The following is a 22,260-nucleotide window of genomic DNA, read 5'->3' as shown; positions in this document are numbered from 1 at the left end:
AAATGGGAGTATGAAGTACTTATATGACTCAAGTAATTGTTATTTGAAGTGTGGTTGTCAATTAACATGGTTATTACTTGTTCCTTATTTGTTGCAGTCCAAGAAAGCCAAGAAACAGTCCATGACCAATAATGAATTGAGGCAAAAAGCCAAAGAAAGGGCAGAGTACCAAAGGGTAACCTAATTGATTATCTTTTCTATATCTCCATGTATGTAATGCTCAACCTTTTTAAAACTCTGCTCATGTACTTCTATTGGGTTTTTGTGTATGTTTCCAGAAAAAAATGGCTGCCTTGAAGACATCAAGGTTGGAAGCAAATAGGTCGGCTCCAAAAGCATCAAGGCCTCAACAAGCTGCAGCATCTGCTAAGCAAACTGCTAGGCCTGTTCAAGCTACATCTGCCCCAGCAGGTTCAAGGCCAGTCCAATCTTCTAAGGCATCAAGGAAGCAGGATGCAACAGCTACAAGGTCCTCTCAAAGGATCAAGCAATACTTAGGTAAAGGAGATGGAAAATAGTTGTTGAAATGGAACAGACATTAGCAAGCAGATTATTAATTTTTAGGCATCCTTTTTTTGGGCAACCTTGTGCTGTGACACTTGGTTGCTAGCTCTAATCTTTTGATAAGATGATTAGAGCTATCTTCAATTCTAGCAGAATTGGTACTTGAACAATTATTGAGAATGTAATGCTCAAATTTTTCTTATTTTGGGTAAATTAGATCTCTGTTTTGTGGCTTGCTATTGCTGAAAATACCATGTGTTTTGGGTTTATTATGAATGTAGGTGAATGGTTGTCTTGAACCTTCATAGTTGATGAACCTTAATTGCTCAATTTATGCTTCTAGCTTACTCTGATTGTTTGGGTTATTATGCCATGCTTCCAGCTTACTCTGATTGTTTGGGTTATTATGCCACAAAAAATTAGCAGAAATCATTTTTTGGTTTATGATCTATGTGATTTGGGGATTTGGAGCAAAAAATTGACCAAGTTAGGAGTGAAAAAATGGAAAAATTGAAGCACGGGGTAAGTTGGTCATTTTTCCTTCGAAATTTAATGCACCCAGCTGACTTGGCATGGAAATGACTGCCACCTCAGCAAGATAACGGACTGTTGGACAGAGGGTTGACGGTAGGGACGAATTGAGAGGAAATTGAGAGTTCAGGGATTTTTTAGGTGAAATTCGAAGGTCAGGGACTGAAACGACGAAACCCTATAAGTATAGGGAATAAGCAGTATTTAATCCTAATAATAATCATAAGAAAAATTACAACTTATAGATGTAGAAACTACATCAAAATATAAAATAACAAGACCAATACTAGATGCAACAAGGCATCGGAAATAAAACCTAACAAGAGTACTAAGGGATGCAATTAATTAAGCATTTGATGAAGCACCGGACATAATCCGGGCTATGTAAAACGGTACCAATAGTATGGTCGACCATACTTCCACACAAAGATATACGTTGAATAGAGGGTAACCTTCTATCAAGGTAACCGGCGGCAGTGTGACCGAGCTTACCTACTCCATGCAAAACAATACACCGAATAGAGAGCAATCTCCTACCTAAGTAACCAAAGAAGCAGATCCAAAACTCATAACAATTTAAGGTCCATAGAAAGTCTCCTGGATCCCAAATGCGAACCCGAACAGCAATGGGCTCATACACCAGTTGCAAAGCCCCAAGAATGAAGACCCAAACCAAAAACCTACTTGGGCAGTCCAACAGAGCAAAGGCCCAAGTCCACAACCTGCTTTGGGCACCCAAAATCTCTCTTGGCACCCATCCCTTCCCTGACCTCGGCCTCGATCTCTGCTCCACCGCCCTTCGTCAGAGAAGGAGCATCCCAGCCCCACCAACTCGACACCGCCCTCCGCCACCAATACCACCAGCCGGAACACGGATCCCGCTCAGAGTACAATCTTTGCTCCGCTCCGATTGCAGCTCCGGCACACCAGGAAACTTGGTCAAAACCTGGCAGAGCCCTTCACTCAGCCACACCGCCACCAAATTACCAAAGCCGCACGCCGGCTACTTGAGTCGTTCCCGAGTTGGCCGAAGACACTCGACTCTCGGTGTAGATCCGATCTGAGAACGCAGCGTAGCCATGGCTTCTCCCCTTTGAACGTCGACCCGGTCAGAGAGGATCTGAGAAGAAGAAATTGTCACAGGGCGAGATGCGAACCACGACCTGATACTAGGCACAACAACAGCCGTGTGCGAGTTAACCGACACCGAGAGCGGTACCGGAACAGCACTCCATCGATGATGGAGGAAGGTACAGAGAGGCCGGAGGCGGCACTCTCCCAACCCTAGCAGAGCAAACCCTCTAGGTAACATTTGCCATAATAACTCTTATAAGTTATTCTCTAATATCCAATTAAGTTTCTTTTTTGTTTTTTAGTTATTTTTTAGACTATTTTGCATCACTCCTTTCTCACATAGAGATAGAAAATGGAAGAGAGATAAGCCATAGGGGACTTTGTCGGACTTCCATCACCGGCCACGCGGAATCTGACAATGGTCTCGCCGGAATTCGAATCTGGTTCAGCCGGAGGTCCCTAAAGAGGTGGTCGGAGATCTCATAAGTCGCTGGAGACTTTTATTGCCCCCCAATAAATATTTATTTTTTTATTAGGGGGCAACAAATGTTTATTCGGGGGAAGGGGAACTAATCTCCCTAAAATTAGACAAATAAAACTTTGATTGAGGAAGAAGATGAGGAGATTAATCAATTCGAAACTTTTTATTGAGGGGCAATAAATCACTAGATCATAGAGTTGCAATCACATGTGCATTGTAGTCTGCACAATAGAATTTTCCGTTTGATATAATTAAAAAAAACATACAAAAAGAAAATCTTAGGTCCTAAGGACATGGTTCAGACACCGGTGACTCCTTCTACGACCAGTTCCTGTGTTTGCCGTTCCGGATTGACCTGCTGGACCCCAAGGACGTGGTTCAGATGCTGGTGAAGTACATAGTAGGTCAGGAGGCCGACACATGTCATGATTTGGGGAGGAACTGAGGCCGCGCCATGAACCTCTCGAGCCAGATCGTGGATGCATATTTGGAGGTGACGTAGATGCAGAACATCGTCCAAGGCAGATCGAGGAAGAAGAGAGAAGCAGGCCGAGGCAGAGGTTGAAGGGGACCGACTGTCCGAGATTTGCCGAAAGCAGGCTGAGGCAGCAATTCTGCAGAGAGAGAGGGAGGAGAGAGAAAGAGAGATGATGAGACAGAGAGAGAGAGAGAGAGAGAGAGATCAGTGATGAGAGAAAGGCGGCAAGAGAGATAGAGTGGCGAGATGTAATTTTTAATTTTTTTAGAGCCCAAAATCGTCATTTATGTTGAAGAATGTTGACATTGAGTGTGCCTTTTCAAACTAGGATCAGTTCTATGATTGTAATAGGAGAGAAGGTTCTAGAATTCCTAGTTCTATTCAGAATAGTTTTCCTTGTATCATAAGAACACACAATTCTTTCATCAATCTCTCTCAATTCTTATATCCTAAAACATGTTATCAGCACGAGCCCTAACCACAAAAACCAAAAATCCAAAACTGAAAATCTCCCACCGTTAGCCTCGCTACCGCAAGCACCTAGCCCACGCTAGCCTTGCTACCTCACGTCTGCGCGCCCGTGCGCCTGTTGCCCCTGCAGCCCCCGCGTCGTAGTCTGCTGCCCCTACAGCCCCCGCGTCGCAACCTGCTGCCCCTGCAGCATCACCACCGCAACCTACTACCCATGCAGGCCCCCTGCCCTGCACACCACCGAGCCGCCCTCGGCCCAGCTACCTTCGGCAGCCACCGCAATCTTTCTCCTGCGCAGCTGCTGCACACCACCGAGCCCTCCAAGACCCCCCACCGACGCCAACTCGACCAAACTCCCAAGTTTTCAAGTTTCAAGGTTTCAAGCTCCGAATCAAAAAGTAAGTTTTAATTAAAGTTCCTGCTTTCTGTCTTTAAATTCTTTTCTTTTTCTCGGGAACTTGCAACCTCCCTTCTTCTACATCCCACCTTTCTATAACGTGGGTTCGATTCTTTGAAAAGCCGAATCGTGGGGATTCACGCTAAACGAACTAAGAGCGTTCGTAAGACTTCGGACTAAAAGCGTCCGTAAGCATCGATTTATGACCATATAAACATCATTGTTTCGGTCTAATCCAAAAATTCTTGGAAATCGATTTCTTGGTAGCATAGCTCGGAAATCTTATTATTTATTAGTTGTCGTCAAAGCTTTGACTCCGAAACTAATCTATTTCTTCTTCTTGTTTTCAGGATGTCAAAACCGAAGCTCGACTTTCCTATGCTTGATTCAACTGGCTCGGAATACCACAGTTGGGTCACAGATATTGAGAACCATCTCACTTCGAAAGGGATCCTACCCATAATTCAGGCACCAAACCCTGAGCTCATATTCGAGCGTACGGCTACAAACAATGCCACTGCCCTCATCTTGATGCGACGCCACATGGAAAAATCACTCCGATTGGAGTACATGGTGATCAAGGATGTTAGAGAACTATGGGTTGCGCTAGAAGAGCGTTTTGGTAATGTCCAGGATTCCCTCCTCCCTGACTTGAAGGTTCAATGGAGCAATCTACGATTCGCCGACTTCAAGTCCGTCTCTGAATATCATTCAGAAGCTCTACGCCTCAAAACCATGTTGGGGTTCTGTGGACAACCCGTCAGAGCAAGAGCTAATTGAGAAAACTCTCTCCACCTTCCTCGTCTCAACACTTTTGGTATCCAAGCAATACAGAGGTGAGTACAATGCTAGACGGATCACGAGGTTTCATCAGCTAATTAATGTCATGTCTGTAGCTGAGAAACATGATAACATCCTCGTGAAGAATTATAATTCAAGGCCCATTGGAACTAAGAGCGTTCATGAGGCAAATTATAATAATGCACCCAAAGGAGGGCGCAAGGAGTGGAACCCTAAAATTAAGGGACAAAACTATTGGTCCATATAACCGCCCTACAAAGGAAGGTAACCACCACATTGGAGCGGGAACACGTGGCAACAAAAGCCAACATGGGAGAGGAGGACACATTGCCGCCGGCCATAGGGGTGGCGCCACCGTCCAACGTGGACGCCAAACTCGTCATCGTGCACAAGATGCATCTCAATTAAAGGGAGGCAATCACAATGATGCATGCCATAGATGTGGATCTATTGAACATTGGTTCAAACAATGCAATGCAAGTAACAAATTGGCTGCACATTATAAAGCATATAGAGAAGCAAGAGAGCAAAAGGCATACTTTGCCGAAGAAGAAGATGATGGTGAAGACACCAACGTTAATCTCACCATAGCAGACTTTAAATCTGACAAAGAAGTGCACAAGGATGCCGCAGATTTTGATTAGTATAGTCCTTTTTATTTTCCAAGAATTATGTAATGGCAATTATGCCTTAATCAATAAATGACATTTAATTTGTATTAACTCTTTCTCACTAGGCTCATCCAAGATTAATTGTGATGTCTAGGAAAGGTTTGAACTGAGAGAACGGTTTTAAAAGCGAGCACAGCTCCACCAAAATCTCACCTTACATTACCTGGTCACAACCAAATTGGAGTTACCGAATGGATTGAGTGACTACAATTTGTCTACGTTTGATTTTTATTTTGGATTAGATTTTGGTCAAGAAACTTTGATGTAATCATTGGCTATTTTATTAATAAAGTATCGATTTATTTTTGCATGTCTTGGACATATTTTAATTTCGAACTTTATTATTTTTCAGTATGTTTCCCGGAGAGCTAGAATGCCTCGTGGATAGTGCACCCACACATACTATACTTCAAAATAGGCAACTCTTCTTATGGATGACGCCTACTCGTTCTTCTGTGACTACAATGGCTGGATCATCAAAATTGATTCATGGTAGAGGACCAGCCCAATTTATGTTGCCAAATAGCACAACTATTAATGTCACCGAAGCTCTTTATGCTCCTAGGGCTGGAAGAAACCTATTGAGTTTCAAAGATATAAGAGCCAATGGTTTTCATGTGGAAACACATTGTGAGAATGGACAAGAGTTCATTTACATCACCTCTAATGACTACGGACATAAACGAATCTTAGAGAAACTTATGTGTCGCTCTAGTGGGTTGTATGCAACCACTATTCGAATTATTGAATCCAACCATGTCATGAGAGATGACTTATGGGATTTTGACACATATAGGCTTTGGTATGACCGTTTAGGACACCCAGGTCGTGATCATATGATGATCAGTATATTAAAGACTTCACACGGACATCCATTTTTCAGAACGAAAAGAAGTAAAACTCGAAATTTGGATCAAGAAAGAGCACATGCGCCTCACGGCGCCGTCCCCTTGCAAGTCCGGCCATCTAAGGCCGGCGCCGCCTACCCCCTGCTGCCCAAAAGTGGCTTTGATGAAACTAGTGCTTCCTTGACTCCTATTTTTACTTCTAAAGTCAATTGTGACTTCATGGCTCAACCAAAAATCTCATTGGTTGCTTCTAAAGCCCATCATTCATTCTGTAAAGCCTGCTCTTTAGCAAAATTAGGATCAAGACCATCCTATGCAAAGGACACTAAAGAAAACATACCATTCTTGCAAAGAATCCAAGGTGATATTTGTGGACCTATTCAACCACCTTGCGGGCCATTTAGATATTTTATGGTGTTGGTTGATACATCGACACACTAGTCACATGTCATGCTTTTGTCCACAAGGAATGCTGCATTTGCTAAACTCCTAGCACAAATTGTTAAGTTAAGGGCTCATCACCACCCTGATCATCATATTAAGTCTATAAGACTTGACAATGCTGGGTAGTTTACATCAAAAACTTTTGATGATTATTGCATGTCCGTTAGGATTGAAGTTGAACATCCAGTTCCTCATGTTCACACCCAAAATGGTCTCGCAGAAGCTTGCATTAAACGACTACAAATGGTTGCTAGAGCATTGGTAATGCGCACCAATCTCCCTATTTCTGCTTGGGGCTATGCAATATTGCATGCAGCTGTGCTTATTCGTCTGAGGCCCACTGCCACTCAACCCTTTTCTGCGTCCCAGATGGTGACTGGGTATGAACCTGACGTCTCACACTTACGCATATTTGGGTGTGCAGTTTATGTGCCAATTGCGCCGCCACAGAGCACCAAAATGGGTCCTCAAAGACGATTAGGCATTTATGTTGGATATGACTCTCCAACTATTATCCGCTACTTAGAACCCTTGACAGGCGATCTCTTTACCGCTAGATTTGCGGATTGTCACTTTGATGAGACAATCTTCCCGTTGTTAGGGGGAGATAAGAACATAAATGTTCAACAGGAACGACAGGAATTATCGTGGTCGATATATCCCCACTTTGTCTCATCTTGATCCCTGAACCGCACAGTCGGAAATTAAAGTGCGGAGGATTCTCGATCTTTAGAAAGTAGCAGATTCGATACCTGATGCGTTTTCTGATATCTCTAAAGTGACGAGATCACACATACCTACTACAAACGTGCCTGCAAGGATTGTTGTCCCTAAAAATACAGAACATGGCGTCGTCCCTAGGGTTATTGGGCACGGCGCCGTCACCCACAATGATGGTGACGTTGTGGCTAAGGTCGGGCTCCCTGCAAGGAAGCGTGGGAGGCCCAAAGGTTTGATGGATTCTCGCCCAAGAAAGAGAGCGAATTTGGCACAAAATAATCTATTAATCATCGATGTAAATAATCCGTCTCATGAGAATATTCCGGATTATGGATATGTCCAAGAGAAATCATTGGGGGACGCTCCAATGTCAGAACCAATTCCAGAGAATAGGGAGATCTCCATGAATTACACTAGTGTACATGAGATGATGAATAGAAACTCTATTTCTATTGATGATGTCTTGGCATATTCTGTTGCAAAAGGAATTATAAAGTATGATGGTATCGAACCTCGCTATGTTGAAGAATGTCAATGAAGAGCGGATGGGCCTAAATGGAAATATGCGATCCAGGCTGAATTAGCACTACTAGAATTTTTCTCATATACATCGGCCAGAAACCGATGTAAAAAAAAAATTGTACACATGTGTTAGTGGGTGATGTAAAAGATCGGAAAAAAATAGACATCGGTTAAAAACCAATGTCCCATATAATAATAAACATCGGATTATGTTCCAGAATCGATGTTAAACTGCTATTATGATCACAAATTGGTGTTTTTAGATATTGTTAAACCTTCATATTTTTGCATTTAATGCTTAACGAAATATAGGTCCAACAGCACTAGTATTCATTTTAACATCATTACTCATTCTAGAAACGATGTGTTATATTCTCTTACACATCGGTGTTTTTGAAGTTTGCCTGCTGTTTATAAGTTTTACGGGTACTTGCCATATATCACACTATTTAAGATTGAATCTACATTCTTTTGTATTACGCGATCGATGTTCATTAATCTATTAAACATCGTTTCCTTTTATGAAGCGATGTCCATTTTTCTATTAAACATCAGTTTTTGAGGTTGGCACCGATGTTCATACTTATACTAGACATCGGTTTTAATTTAATAAATCGATGTCCATTGATTTGTTTTACATCGTTTCTTACACAATGTCAATGTCCATTGCATTGTTTTACATCGTTTCTTACTTAATAACTCAATGTCCATTGAGTTGTTTTACATCGTTTCTTATTTAATAAGTCGATGTTCATTGGGTTGTGTTACATCGTTTCTTACTTAATATTTTGTTATCCACTGGCTAATGGGACATCAATTTTTTCTTTTAGAACTTATATGACTTCATTTTTATAGTTATAAACTGATTTGTAACTATTGCTAGGAAATCTAATGAGAAACATATCGTAAGTAAATAAATTTTGATTTATATTGATGCTCAAAGTACATAACAACATCTCAAGTATTTCTTTGCATAACATGTCGAAATAAAACAAAAATTTAAGTCTAAATGGTACATGATACTAGAAACATAAACGAAAGCAAGCCTCGCCATACTTATATCCCATTTGTTCTTCTGTTTTCACCTGCAAATAAAATGAAATGAACAATTAGCTATAACAAGAAAAACAGAAGGAAAGAAAGGAAAGGAAAAGGGAAAGACAAAAAAAGACATTGAGCTTGCAAGACATTCCTATCCTAGCATCCATAACTACTGCTGTACTCGTCATATTATAATGCAAACCAAGTTTCTCACTATGCCTGCTATCTGTTGTGGTAGTATGGTTACAAAATATAACCAAGGAGAAGCTAGAAAGATTGGCGAGTAGCTGACATATTAGTTGGCTGTTTATAAAAGTACATAGCAGAAACTAATACCATATATTATGGTATAAACTCAGTTTGTTTCCAGAGATGACTAATTGGGCATCATACCCACTTCTGATTGCTCCTAATTATTTGAAGTTTTGTATTAATTTAATTACACCGAAAGAAAGAAGATGAAATTATACTGACCACTATATCCATGAAAGCACCGACATTGTCCCAATTCACGATTACAAAAACCTCGACCACTGCAGTCATTTTTGCAGCCACTCCCACCTATTAACTGCCAACAGAACAATTAGTTAACATGAATACTCTTCCCATAAAAATTGATATTCACCTCACATATCTCCAAGGGCTTATAAAAATAGAAGAATAATATTAACATTTTTGTGTCATCTGGTTTCATAGATTAACTGAGTAAACACCCATTCACTCCCACTTCTCTTCCCACCTCCTGATTCAAACTTGCAAGGTATTCATCTCTATGTTTCTAATTTTCTTTATTCCTTCTGTACATGAATTAACTCCATTATAAGAAATCTACTTCACTCATTCAGAAAAAAAAATTATGTTACATCATGTAAAAGGTTGTTCTTATTACCTCCACAATGTTGACTTTATTAGAAATTGAGCCACAACCAGCAAGCCACCGGCCAATCTCTGCCTTCCATGGTGCTCCATGAAAAACAACTGCCTTGTGCAAGTCAGCTGGAAAATGATTTTCTAAGTCAATAGGAGGTTCTAAATTTCCCCTAAAATGATCCGTAATTGCTTCAGTGGAAGCATTGATTGGGACACAAGAGTTATGAGTTTGACTAAAGTACTCGAAAGAAGGAACTAATGGAAAGAAGAACAGATGAACTTTTGAAGCCAACATTAGTGAAACCAATCCCACAATAGAAGCAATCGCCGATATCATAGACCATGAGCATTTCCTTTTCAGAATAGAAAACATTATCTCAGAAGACTTTTCAGAGAGAAACCCACAACTATATCTCCATCTTCTTGACCCTGAGCCCCTCTATATGCACCTGAAAAATTAACACTTCAGTCTATGACAAAGCCATATAATATAAGTCAAAGAGAACCTACGCAAATGAATCATATCAAGCACCATTCCTTTTACCTTCTCCTTTTCGATAATCATATCAACCACCATTCTTTAAAGGATAAGATAAATTATAATAAAAAAAACTTTCTTTAGAATTCTATCATCAAACTATTAAGATAATGTGTGCAGAAAATTAACATATGTAAATCAATTGGAGTAAACAATCTTTACAAGAAATACTACTAAGTCACTATAAGTCTAGTGGTTTTTCTCATCCATTTTGTTCGATAAGGTCCCAAGTTCAAATCCCCACTTGCCCACAACATCAAAAAAGAATGTATGATACAAGAATTAGCAGGAAAACCTTACTAAACAAAGAGCAGCAAAGAAAGCAAATAGTAACCAAGTTTAAACTCCACACAGAACTAGAAAAAAAGTTTCACCTGGAAACCCATTGATTACACAAAATTAACAAAAACCACCACTAGTTTGTAATCAAAATAATTCAGAAAACACCTTCAAACTTCTGATGGGTTGCTGTGGTAAAGCTCAAGAACAGTTCCTAGTATGTAAACACCAAAATTCTATCAGCTCTACACTGATCAAACATTTTCTGCTTCCCACAAAATGACATACCTCAGTAAAATGAGTTCCAGCAATCAGAGAGCATTGGCGGTTTTGGATTCTGAATCAGAGACATTAGTTCTTGAACTAACTTGCTTTGTTCAATGAAACACAATGATATATATATATATATATATATATATATATATATATATATATGGGTCCTGTTCTTTCCTATTGTTCTTGCTATTGGGGAGATTGAGTTCAAGGACATTGAAAACCAACTATTCATAAAAACATTCAGATCATTATGCTTTTTCATAAAGATAGTTTTGGCGAGGCATATGATCGTTTCATTTACAACTCTGAGGTTTCCACAATCTGTGCAAAAGAAAGTTTTGTTGACAGCTTGATCAGTGATGCAAAAATGATGAGAAGAAACTTTATCAGAGAAGTTTTTGGTTAAGAATTTTTACTTTAAACTGTTGGATTGCCAGTTTATGACATGGCAACATCATAGTGAAGTCCAAGCAGATTCTAGCAAATATAACAACATTATAGCCGAGAATCCGGATCCAGATTTCTTAGCAACCAAAAGCTAACTTTGGAAAAATTAAAATAATAACCCAGCTAGTGATTAGAGAAACAGAAACAAACTCATTATAAATAATGACACCATGACACGATCAACAGCTGCAATGGCGTAAAAAGACACACACACATACTGCCACAAGTAAAAGTAAATTATTTACCTTTGCTTCTTTCTGAGCTTCTTTTTGTGCCTCTTTCTGTGCAGAATCATCCTCCACAGGGTTCTGAGCTTTTCTCCTCAGAAGATACATGTTGTCAACAAATCGATTTCACCTCAACCTATAACACTGATCAAAGGCAAAACCTTTTTCAATCACAACAACTGAATCTGCAAACAATGTAAATAACTATTTCAAGAAACAGCAAACCACAGTTTAAAGGTATTCAAGCAGAGATATGTTGAGGTGGTCAACTCACCCTTCGGAAAAATCAGACACCACAAATTTCTAACACATCAAACAATCAATCAAGATCCATTTTTTCATTAAATGACCCAAAGGGTTTTCACCTAATATTGTTCATGTTCATCTGAGAGTGACAGATCTACTTAAATTTCAGAAAAACAAAAGCATGCCCAGAAAAAAAAATAGAAAAACAGAGATCATGCAAAAACAATAACCCAGCTCTAAAAATGTCTTCTTTTCATTTTTTTTCCCCATAAACTGAAATGAATAACGTATTTAACGTACCTGGGTTGTGAATGTGAGAACTGTTTGGTGAAGCTGCCTCTGCCTTTTATGGAAAATAAAAATGCAGGAGAGAAAAGGGTGTGCGTTTGATGAGTTAATTGACATGGCGAGGGTGTCGTTTAGTTGGGTTCACAGGACACCAGAGCAGAGGGAAAGGGGTCTTGATTGAAATGGTGGAGTCCCCATTGTAAGGGATGTGCGTCTGATTTATAGTGGGAAATAGAGTGAGGGACTCGATGGACTGAGGGACACAAACAACTGCAACATCAGAGACCATGAATTGATTAAAATGAAGTAACAAGCATAAGGAGTAGTTACTGTTTTCGCTTCTTGGCCCAAGCTTAAAACTTCCAAGCTACAGAAACCTTCATGACTAGAAAACACAGTTCGAAGTCTCCTCTGCAAAATCCAAACCTATAACTCAACAAAAGCACAAAAATTTCCCAAAATCAATCACAAACAATGAGAAGAATCGAGAGAGAGCAAACCAGATATGGAGAATGCCTAGAAAGCTCAGAACATGAATGCCCAGAAAGCTCGAATGCAGCCCACAAAGCTTCGGTAGATGAAACACAAATCCTTGGAAGCAAAATAATAAACAAAATCAGATCAGTGAATTAAGGACTCACAAATCCTTCGAAGACATGCATTGAACAAATTCGTCAATTACCTAAGACAAAAAGCTCAAATTTTCTCCAAAAGCCCGGCCTCCATTTCTGATTCTCTTCACCGTCTTCGAGTAGAGGAGCTGGTCCGAGGCGGAAAAGGAGGAGGACGAGGCGGGTCGGGTTGTGATTGTAGCTGGAGAACGAAGACGAGGCGGAGGGTTGTGGTCGGAGGCGGAGAACGAAGAGGAGGATGGTTTTTGTCGGATGGGGAGAACAAAGAGGCTGATTCTCTTCACCGTCTTCGAGCAGAGGAGCTGGTCCGAGGCGGAAAAGGAGGAGGACGAGGAGGGTAGGGTTGTGATTGTAGCCGGAGAACGGAGACGAGGAGGAGGGTTGTGGTCGGAGACGGAGAACGAAGAGGAGGATGGTTTTTGTCGGAGGCAGAGAACGAAGGAGAAAAGGGAGGTTTGGTCGAATAGTGTTAGGGCAAGCTGAAGTCAATGATACTCCAAATATGTCTAAGTGTGGGAATGAATTTTTCCTCCCCCGCGCTTCTTTTACAAATTTTAACTTAGCCGCTCAGCGGTTTTCTGAAAATTCAAACAAAAGTTTTGTCATCAGTCAACAGTAAAAAAGCGATGTCAATTATATGCATACAAATCGGTTTTTGAGGAATCAATGTTAATGACATTGTTTTACATCGCGTGTATTTCTTACCGACTTAAATGGCATGATGTCTATGAGCATAATTCTAGTAGTGTAGATTCACTAGCAAAGAGACAGGTATTTAGGTCTATAACGCAGACACCCCCAAATGTAAAGCCTGTTGGCCATAAATGGGTCTTTGTTAGAAAGCGTAATGAGAAAAATGAGGTAGTTAGATATAAAGCCTGCCTTGTGGCGCAAGGTTTCTCACAACGCCCTGGAATCGACTACGAGGAGACATATTCTCCCGTAATGGACGTTATAACGTTCCACTACCTTGTCAATTTGGTAGTTTCCGAAAAAATTGACATGCAGTTTATGGATGTGGTTACAGCATATCTCTATGGGGATCTAGATTCAGAGATATATATGAAGGTTCAAGATGGACTTCAATTACCCAAATCAAGTGACTCTAAACCACAGAGCGCGTTTTCAACAAGATTAAAACGTTCACTATATGGATTGAAACAATCCGGGCAGATGTGATATAACCGTCTAAGTGACTACTTGATTGGGAAGGGACATATTAACAATGAAATATGCCCATGCGTGTTCATTAAAAGAACAAGTTCGATTTGTAATTGTAGCAGTTTATGTCGATGACATGAACCTAATTGGAACTCTAGATGAGTTAAAGGAAACTGTTAAGTATTTGTGTACATACATGTACATTTGCAAGCATAATTAGCTATAATGGGCCACGCTCATTGTACCGCCAAAGGTACTAATTCCAACCAAAGGAATGACATGCAGACACACCGCCAGGCGGGCTACAACCTCAGCGTCAGAGCACCTCCAGATCGCCTCTGACGCGCCGCCACGCGCCGCGCCAAGATAGCATCAGAAGCTTCTGAAACTGGGAACTGAAGCACTTCAGTCCCACATCGAAAACAAGGAGGAGGTCAGCCTCCTCCTCACCTATAAAAGGTTCTCTCCTCTCTCCTCATTAATTACGCATTCAATACTTACCTACTGTTACTTTGTCAACATAAATACATTGACTAACTTAGGCATCGGAGAGTTGAAGACCGCCCAACGCGGTCTCCCTCTGACGCCCTTTGTATTTTACTTGACAGGTAGCGGAGGCTTTGAGAGCACCATAAGTATCGATCCGCCCGCCGGATCAGCGTTAACAAAGGTTCAGCTACCGCCGGACTTTTAGACATTAACATTGGCGCCGTCTGTGGGAAACCTTGAACAAAAGGTCATCCCACCACATCCACCATGACTAACGGTAGAGGAGGAAACGCTGAGGAACAGGCGGACCAGTCCGCCATTCCCCAACCCTCCGACCCAGCGGTAGGCGTTAACCGCACACTATTCACAACCCCGGCCAACCCCGGCGGTGAGGCAAATCCAAGCAGCAGCCGCCCGCCGGGCCAAGATCTCGTCACTATGTACGAGATAGCACTGGCGGATCTTCATAAGGCAAACAGAGAACGTGAGGAGGAGCGCAAGGAAAAGGCTGAAGCCCAAAGACAGGTGGCTACGCTCATGGCCCGTTTTGAGGAACTAAAGAGGACGCTGGAGGCCACCGCCCGCCCAGCACAGAGCGAACAGTCACGTAGCACCAGGCGTAGTCGACCCGGCACTGGCACATTGGTGCCGGGGCCAGTCATACAGATGCAGGTACCACTGGACCCACCTGAATTGGTGGGAATGGGACCACCGCCCATCCCCCAACTAATGATAGAGCAGGAGGCGGAATCACTGCCGCATGCCAACCGCTCGGAGGCTAGGGCGAGGACTGAAGGCAATCCGCCTGCGCCAGGTCCAGCGGAGTACTCAGGCTGATTCCGCCGGCGATGCAACCGCCCAGATATTGGAAAGGATGCACCAACTGGAGCAGAGATTGATCCGGGCGGAGTCGGGCGCCCCAGCGTCAACTCAGAATCCACTTTTCGCTTCCAGACCTGGGCCCTTCACCGCAAAGAGTCGCATTACGGCGGAATGTCTGATCCCTTCGTTCACATGGACACCTTCAAGAAAGTCACCAACAACAAGGGATTCGACGACGCCACCTTGTGCCACTTGTTCAGCGAAACGCTGGATGGCGAGGCAATGAACTGGTTCTTTGAGTGTCCGTCGGGGTCGGTCAGCTCATTCCATGCACTATCACACGCTTTCCTCTCCCGGTTCATCTTATTGTCCGCCGGGCATCACAACACAAGTCAGCTGTTCAGCGTCAAGCAGGGGGAGGACGAATCACTGAAGGCCTTCATCACAAGATGGCGGGCGGCAGCGTCTCAGTGCCGTGACCTAGACAAAACAATGGCATCGGCGGCCTTCAAGCAGGGACTTCTGAAGGGGCCATTCCTCTATCACCTCAACTACAATCACCCAAATGCGGCGTACGACCACATCATGAGTGAGGCGGTCATCCACGCCCAGGCGGAATTCATTACATATGGAGAAACCCCACCGCCACCAGCAACTCCAACAAAGTCGTCACGGCCATCCCCCAGTCATCAGGAAACCGCTAACAAGACCCCTTCAACACCGCCAACTGACAAGAAGAGGGAGTGGCAGCAGGGCCACCACCAGAACAAGCGGCAGAAGGACCAGAATTACAACAAGGGCAACCGCCCAACCCATGGGGATAACCGCAACAAGCAGGCAGAGTCCTCGCAGCGGTACGCAGTGTTCACGGTCCTCACGGCCTCATATGAAGACATCTACAATCAGTGCAAGGATCAGATCCCACCGCCACCCCCTCCAAAGTACCCAAAGACGGGCAAACCCAGGAACACCGGCAAGTGGTGCAAATACCACGAGGACAGCAGCCACAATACCAATAGCTGCAATGCTCTCAAAACGGCCATCGAGACCCTGTACCGTGACGGCAAGCTGGAGCAGTTCAAGGTACGCCAACCACCACCAGTAATTGCCAACGTTGAGACCTTGGGCCGCATCAACACCATCGATGGCGGCGCTCCAATCACCAGCATGTCTCACAGGGCCAGAAAGCGCTATGCACGCGCCAATCACCCAAAGGAGGTCTGCAACATCCGCTACGAGAGGTCCGCCAAGCTCCCGAAATCAGGTTGGGAACCTATTACCTTCTCGGAGGAGGAGGAGCGCGGAGTGCATCTACCGCATGACGACCCATTCTTGGTCGACGCCATCCTTGGCAAATTCTCAGTAGGGAGAATCTTGGTGGACAGCGGGTCCGCTGTCAATGTCATCTTCAACGGTTGCTACAACCACCTCAAGCGGAACAAGAAACTACTCTAGGATCACGAGCCACTGCTCAGCTTCTCCGGCGACGTCACACAACCGCTGAGGTCGGATTACATGCGACTGGTTATTGGTACTAGTCCATGCATGGCAGAGGTACATACGAAGTTCATTATTGTCGATTGTTTCAGTTCGTACAACGCCATCATTGGACGACCAGCGCTTAACAAGCTCAAGTGCATCATCGCCGGGTACATGCTTCTCATGAAGTTCCCCACACCCAACGGCACGGGCTGTGTAAGAGGAAGTCAACAGTTGGCTCGAGAGTGCTATTCAACAACTATAGAACGGTCAGCGCGCCGCCATGAAATCCTGACGGTGGGTAGTCAGGCACCGCCACCAAACATCTTTGAGGATCCTAGAGATGAGGAGAAGAAGTATGTGAAGAAGGAACCGGTCAACCCGGAGACGTCGCTGAAGGTCATCTGCATCTCGGACGAGCACCCTGAGCGGACGGTCCGCATTGGCGCCCAGCTAGACCCAGAGGTAGCGGCGGAGCTCACTCAATTCCTGCGTGATAACGCCGCCGTCTTTGCCTGGTCCTACGCTGACATGCCAGGTATCTCCCCTGAAATTATAACTCACAAGCTGACCATCAAACCCTCCTTTTATCCCATCAAGCAGAAGCGGAGGGCCTTTGATGAGGAAAAGTACCAGGCAATAGGAGAGGAAGTCGCCAAGCTCCAGGGCATTGGATTCATCCGCCAAGTCATCTATCCCCAGTGGATCTCCAATTTGGTAATGGTCAAGAAGCCCGGCGGCAAGTGGCGGATGTGTGTCGACTTCAAAAATCTCAACAAGGCATGCCCAAAGGATAGTTTCCCGCTACCTCGTATCGATCAGCTGGTCGATGCAACCGCCGGACATGAGCTCCTCAGCATGATGGACGCTTTCTCCGGATATAATCAGATAAAAATGCATCCCGGCGACCAGGAATGCACCACCTTCACCACCGACAAAGGCCTCTACTACTACAATGTAATGCCTTTCGGTCTGAAGAACGCGGGTGCAACTTATCAACGGTTGATGAACGCCATGTTCGCTGAGCAGCTGGGGAAAATCATCGAGGTCTACGTGGACGACATGCTAGTAAAGAGCATAAAGGCCAGCGGACATGTGGCAAACCTCAAAATCATAGTAACCATTCTCCTGGCCTATGGTATGTGCCTCAACCCAGAAAAATGTTTCTTTGGGGTCACCGCCAGCAAATTTCTGGGTTACATCGTCAGCGAGCGGGGCATCGAAGCTAACCCAGACAAGGTGCAGGCCATTCTTGACCTGGCGGACCCTGAGTATAAGGTGCACGTCCAGTGCCTCCAGGGCAAGTTAACCGCCCTTTCTCGATTCATCTCCAGACTGACAGATAAGTGTGCCCCATTTTTCAAGCTCCTCAAAACGACTCACAAGAAAGTCATCAACTGGAACCCAGAGTGTCAGGCGGCGTTCCAGGGCCTGAAGGAATACCTGGCGGCAGTCCCTCTCCATTCTGTCCCTGTGCAAGGAGAGACACTGTTCGTCTACCTAGCGGTCTCGGTGTCGGCGGTAAGCTGCGCCATTGTCCGGCGGGAAGGCCAAGACGAGCTCCCAGTGTTCTACGCCGGCAGAGGCATGAACGAAGCAGAAACAAGGTATCCTTCCTTGGAGCAACTAGCCCTCGCACTCATCGTTGCCGCCAGACGCCTCCGCCAATACTTCCAGGCTCACACCATCCATGTGTTAACCAATCAACCGCTGAGGCAAGTAATGCAGAACCCGGAACACTCAGGGCGCCTCAGCAAGTGGACCATTGAGCTCAGCGAGTTTGACATAGAATACAAGCCAAGAACGCCATGAAGGGCCAGGCAGTGGCGGACTTCATCGCTGAACTCACCGAGCGTCAGCCTGAACCCGGTACCGAGTCAGGGACCGGAACAGAAATGGTAACCGCTGAGGAAGCAACTCCCCCACAGTCAGATTGGAACCTGCACGTGGACGGCTCCGCCAGCGCCAAGGCCAGCGGCGCCGGAGTCATCTTAACAGGACCCGGGGGACTGAACGCGGAGTACGCGTTGAAATTCAACTTCAAAGCTTCAAACAACATGGCGGAATTCGAGGCCCTCATTGCCGGCTTGCTCCTCGCCATTGACTCGGGGGCTGACAGCGTCAACATATTCAGCGACTCTCAATTAGTCGTTAACCAGGTCAACGACAGCTTCCAAGCCAAGGACCAGCAGTTAGCGGCATATTTGGGGTACGTCAAAACGTTGCTCAAAAAGTTCAAATTTCACACCATCACACAAATCCCCAGGGAAAAGAACGCCAAGGCTGATTCTCTGGCGAGGCTGGCAACCGCCCAACAACATCAAAGTCCAGCGGACACAAGGTTGGAGTGCCTTGACAGGCCGAGTATCACAAAGACCCTGGCGGAGATCTTCAGCATTGAGGTCAGTCCCAGCTGGATGGACGAGATCATTGCATACAAGCGCAACGGCACATTGCCAGAGGATAAGGTCCAGGCGAGACAACTCAAGCGGAGAGCAACCAGCTACAACATCCAGAATGGCAAGCTTTACCGCCAAGGATTCACCCATCCCAACCTCCGCTGTCTAACCCCAGAGGAGGGAAGGGTCGTCCTACCGGAGATCCATGGCGGAGAATGTGGAAACCACTCGGGCGCCAGATCCTTGGCCAACCGCACAATGCGACAGGGCTACTTCTGGCCCACACTTGGTGATGACGCCCGGCGGATTTCGAGGTCTTGCCACAAATGCAAACAATTTGCAGATCTCCCACATGCACCGGCAGAACCGCTGTCCATCATCATCGGCCCATGGATTCACTCCACGTGGGGCCTCGATTTGATGGGAAAATTCCAAACCGCCAAGGGCCAGTTCAAGTACATCATTGTCGCCATCGACTACAACAGCAAGTAGATAGAGGCGGAGCCACTGACGGCAATAACTACCGCCAAGGTTATTCACTTCCTCTGGAAGAACATCTATTGCCGCTATGGTGTCCCACATACAATCATTACAGACAACGGCACACAGTTCAACAACAAGGAACTCATCTCCTTTACCGCCAACCTTGGCACCAAGTTGAGTTTTACATCTGTCGCCCATCCCCAAACCAACGGCCAGGTCGAAGCAGCAAACAAGATAATCAAAAAGCTCCTAAAAAAGAAGCTCGACGACGCCAAGGGTTTGTGGGCAGAAAAGCTTCCAGAGGTCCTATGGGCCATCCGGACAACTCCAACTACCGCCACCGGCGAAACCCCTTTTTGTATGATGTTCGGAACAGAGGTTGTCCTACCTGTTGAAGTAACTCAGCCTACCGCTAGGGTCGAAGGCTACTGCCCAGAGACCAACAGCGACGGCGTCAACCTGGACAGGGACCTCCTAGAAGAAAAAAGACACAAGGCCCATTTGCACAACTTGCAAAACAAACAACGGGTATCGCGTTTCTACAACGCCAGAGTCAAGGCCCGGAACCTCCAATTGGGGGACTGGGTAATGAAGGAAGTAATTCCACCGCCAACAAAACTCCGCCCAACTTGGGAAGGTCCATACAAAATTGTGGAAGTCGTTAGCCCAGGCACCTTCTACTTAATGGACAAGGATGGCGTCACGTCGACCCACCCTTGGAATACCGAACACCTTCGGTATTACTACAAATAGTCATGCCGCTACCCAGGAGCATCTTGACTTAGCTAAATTTTTGTTCAATACTTAGCTAAGGGAAGCTACCCAACGGGTAATACCCCACTTTTGTACACGCTGATCAATCAGCTATCAATGAAACGAGGGATTATTCAAACCATTGTTACCAAGTCTAGCACTGAGGGCAACTGGCAACGCCAGCAATCGTCAGCGGACCTCGTCCGCTACGTGGTGCACTTGGACCAATCTTAATTCCTTTAATGTTTCATTGATTGACAAAAGAAAAATATAAGTCAAAGTACTAGCAGTGCAAACACATCATAGCAAACACAACTTCGAAAATTTCATTCCATTTCAAAATATTTGTTACAAGTTATTATGCCTCAGCGGCTACAAAAAAAAAAAGAGAGAATCTATTGCGGTCCCAGCTGGCTTCAGGGGTTGCCCTCGGCATCTTCTGCTTCAGCAGGCGGCGGCACGATCGCTCGACTCGTTTGATCGGACCCTCGGGCTGTCGGACTTGGGGTCTCTATGGTGCCGTCCGCCCGGGTGTGCGCCGCCAGGAATCCAGCACGCGACACCTCCGACGGGGTGGGATTGGGGGTCTGCTGGGACCCTTCCGTCGGATGTAAGCCGCTTTCCCCACTGCCTGAGCGGGCACCTCCCGCTGGGGCAGGCACGACCTCTTTCTCCGGCGGGGCACTCTTAGCCGGCGGCGCATCGGGCTGTGACGCTTTGACGAAGTCGATGGCGCCCTTCCGCTTCAGCATTTCTATGTTTGCTAAGGCCCCGGCCTTCGCTGACTCGATCATCGCCTTCGTATACTCCGCCGACTGCTTGAATGCTTCAACAGCGGCGGCCGCGGCAGTATCCCCTTCAGCCCTCAGGCGGGCAACCTGGCCTTCCAGCCGCTTCAGCTCCGTCGCCCTGGCGACGGACTCCCGCTGCACAATAATAAGTTTCTTGTCCTTAGCGCCTATCCGCTCCTGCAGCAGGGCGATATCCTCCTCCAACTTGGAGACGCGGTCATTCCTCTCCAAGTCCCGCTCGATGGCCACGTTGAGCTTACCGCGGACGTCGGCGAAGTCACATTCCACCTTGACCAGCCGCCTTTCTGTCTCCGCCAGCTTCTCCCTCGCCTCCGCCAGCTCCCTCTGGAGGCTTTGAATCTCCTCCCTCAGCTCCCCTTCGACCAGAGGCTGCTTCTTCGCCGCCTCAAACATGTCGTGCAGCCCAGCTGATATCTGACCAAACGCCGAGCTGTAGGGCGATTGGTCAATCGCTGTCGGGCGTGAGATCCCCGCTAAGCCGCCAAACCCTAGCCTCTCGCACAGGTGGAAGAGGAACTCCCGCTCGCCATCTGTCATAAACTCCACGTAGGCGGCGAAGGAATCCAAGTCACTGGCGGCGGGCGCCTCCCCTTCCACCACAGCAGCTTTGAGCGGGGCTTGACGGGCCTTCTTCTGCTGCCGGCCCCCTACAATCTCCACTTCTTCCCCCTCTTCCTCGTCGGGGGAGTCTATCTGCCGGCGCTTCCTCTCAAGCACCCTTGTGTTACCGCCAGCGGCCCTCGTCACCCTCGGCGGCAGTTCCTCCCTTGGGGCGGTGACAGTCCCTGCCGGCTGCACCGGCCTTTCTTTCTGGGAACCACGCCTGTTGGCGGGTACCCTTTCCTTTGGAGCAGCCGCTGTTGCGGCCCCCTTTTTGCCGCCGGCCACGGGGACCCCCGCCTGAACGACAGGCAGGCCGTCGTCACCAAGGTGAGAGTGGAGCGGCATCGGCAGCACCACCGGCACCTCGGACTGGCTCAGCGCCAGTGTCTCGGGGTTCACTACAGTCTTCTGGGCCGCCAACCCTCGGCGTACATTGTCTCCAGGAAGTTATCAATCTCCGCACGGTCCATTGC

The 22,260-nt window shown here is 45.7% G+C and overlaps 1 protein-coding gene across 4 annotated transcripts; it reads right to left on the bottom strand.

The window, feature by feature from the left end:
- Positions 1–8,922: 8,922 nt before the first annotated feature.
- On the bottom strand, positions 8,923–13,360 carry LOC133733853 (uncharacterized). 4 transcript variants are annotated; one of them, XR_009857941.1, is made up of 7 exons: positions 12,837–13,360; positions 12,655–12,745; positions 12,167–12,565; positions 11,639–11,764; positions 9,873–10,302; positions 9,458–9,551; positions 8,923–9,027 (listed from the first exon to the last, which is right to left on the bottom strand). XR_009857941.1 is itself a non-coding variant. In XM_062161499.1 (4 exons), the coding sequence occupies exons 2-4, from the start codon at positions 10,224–10,226 to the stop codon at positions 8,965–8,967; spliced, it is 504 nt and encodes a 167-aa protein (XP_062017483.1). In that variant the 5' UTR covers positions 10,227–10,302; positions 10,959–11,593; the 3' UTR covers positions 8,923–8,964. The 4 variants fall into 4 exon arrangements, 1 of the variants encoding a protein (XP_062017483.1); XR_009857940.1 differs by lacking the exon at positions 8,923–9,027 and having other exon boundaries at positions 9,356–9,551; positions 11,639–11,805; XR_009857939.1 differs by lacking the exon at positions 8,923–9,027 and having other exon boundaries at positions 9,356–9,551.
- Positions 13,361–22,260: the final 8,900 nt, after the last annotated feature.

The sequence above is a fragment of the Rosa rugosa genome, chromosome 2, assembly GCF_958449725.1.
Source record: "Rosa rugosa chromosome 2, drRosRugo1.1, whole genome shotgun sequence".
In the NCBI taxonomy this organism is placed as follows: Eukaryota; Viridiplantae; Streptophyta; class Magnoliopsida; order Rosales; family Rosaceae; genus Rosa; species Rosa rugosa.
Note: the sequence above shows the minus strand (reverse complement) of the source record. Positions and strands in the feature narration are given on the sequence as shown.

What these genes read in the sequence shown, in the direction of transcription:
- LOC133733853 (XM_062161499.1), bottom strand. Translation starts at nt 10,226, where the DNA reads ATGTTTTCTATTCTGAAAAGGAAATGCTCATGGTCTATGATATCGGCG. An exon ending in ATAAAGTCAACATTGTGGAG is followed by an intron (nt 9,545 to 9,872) that starts GTAATAAGAACA and finishes GGCAGTTAATAG; the next exon opens with GTGGGAGTGGCTGCAAAAAT. An exon ending in GTGCTTTCATGGATATAGTG is followed by an intron (nt 9,028 to 9,457) that starts GTCAGTATAATT and finishes TTTTATTTGCAG; the next exon opens with GTGAAAACAGAAGAACAAAT.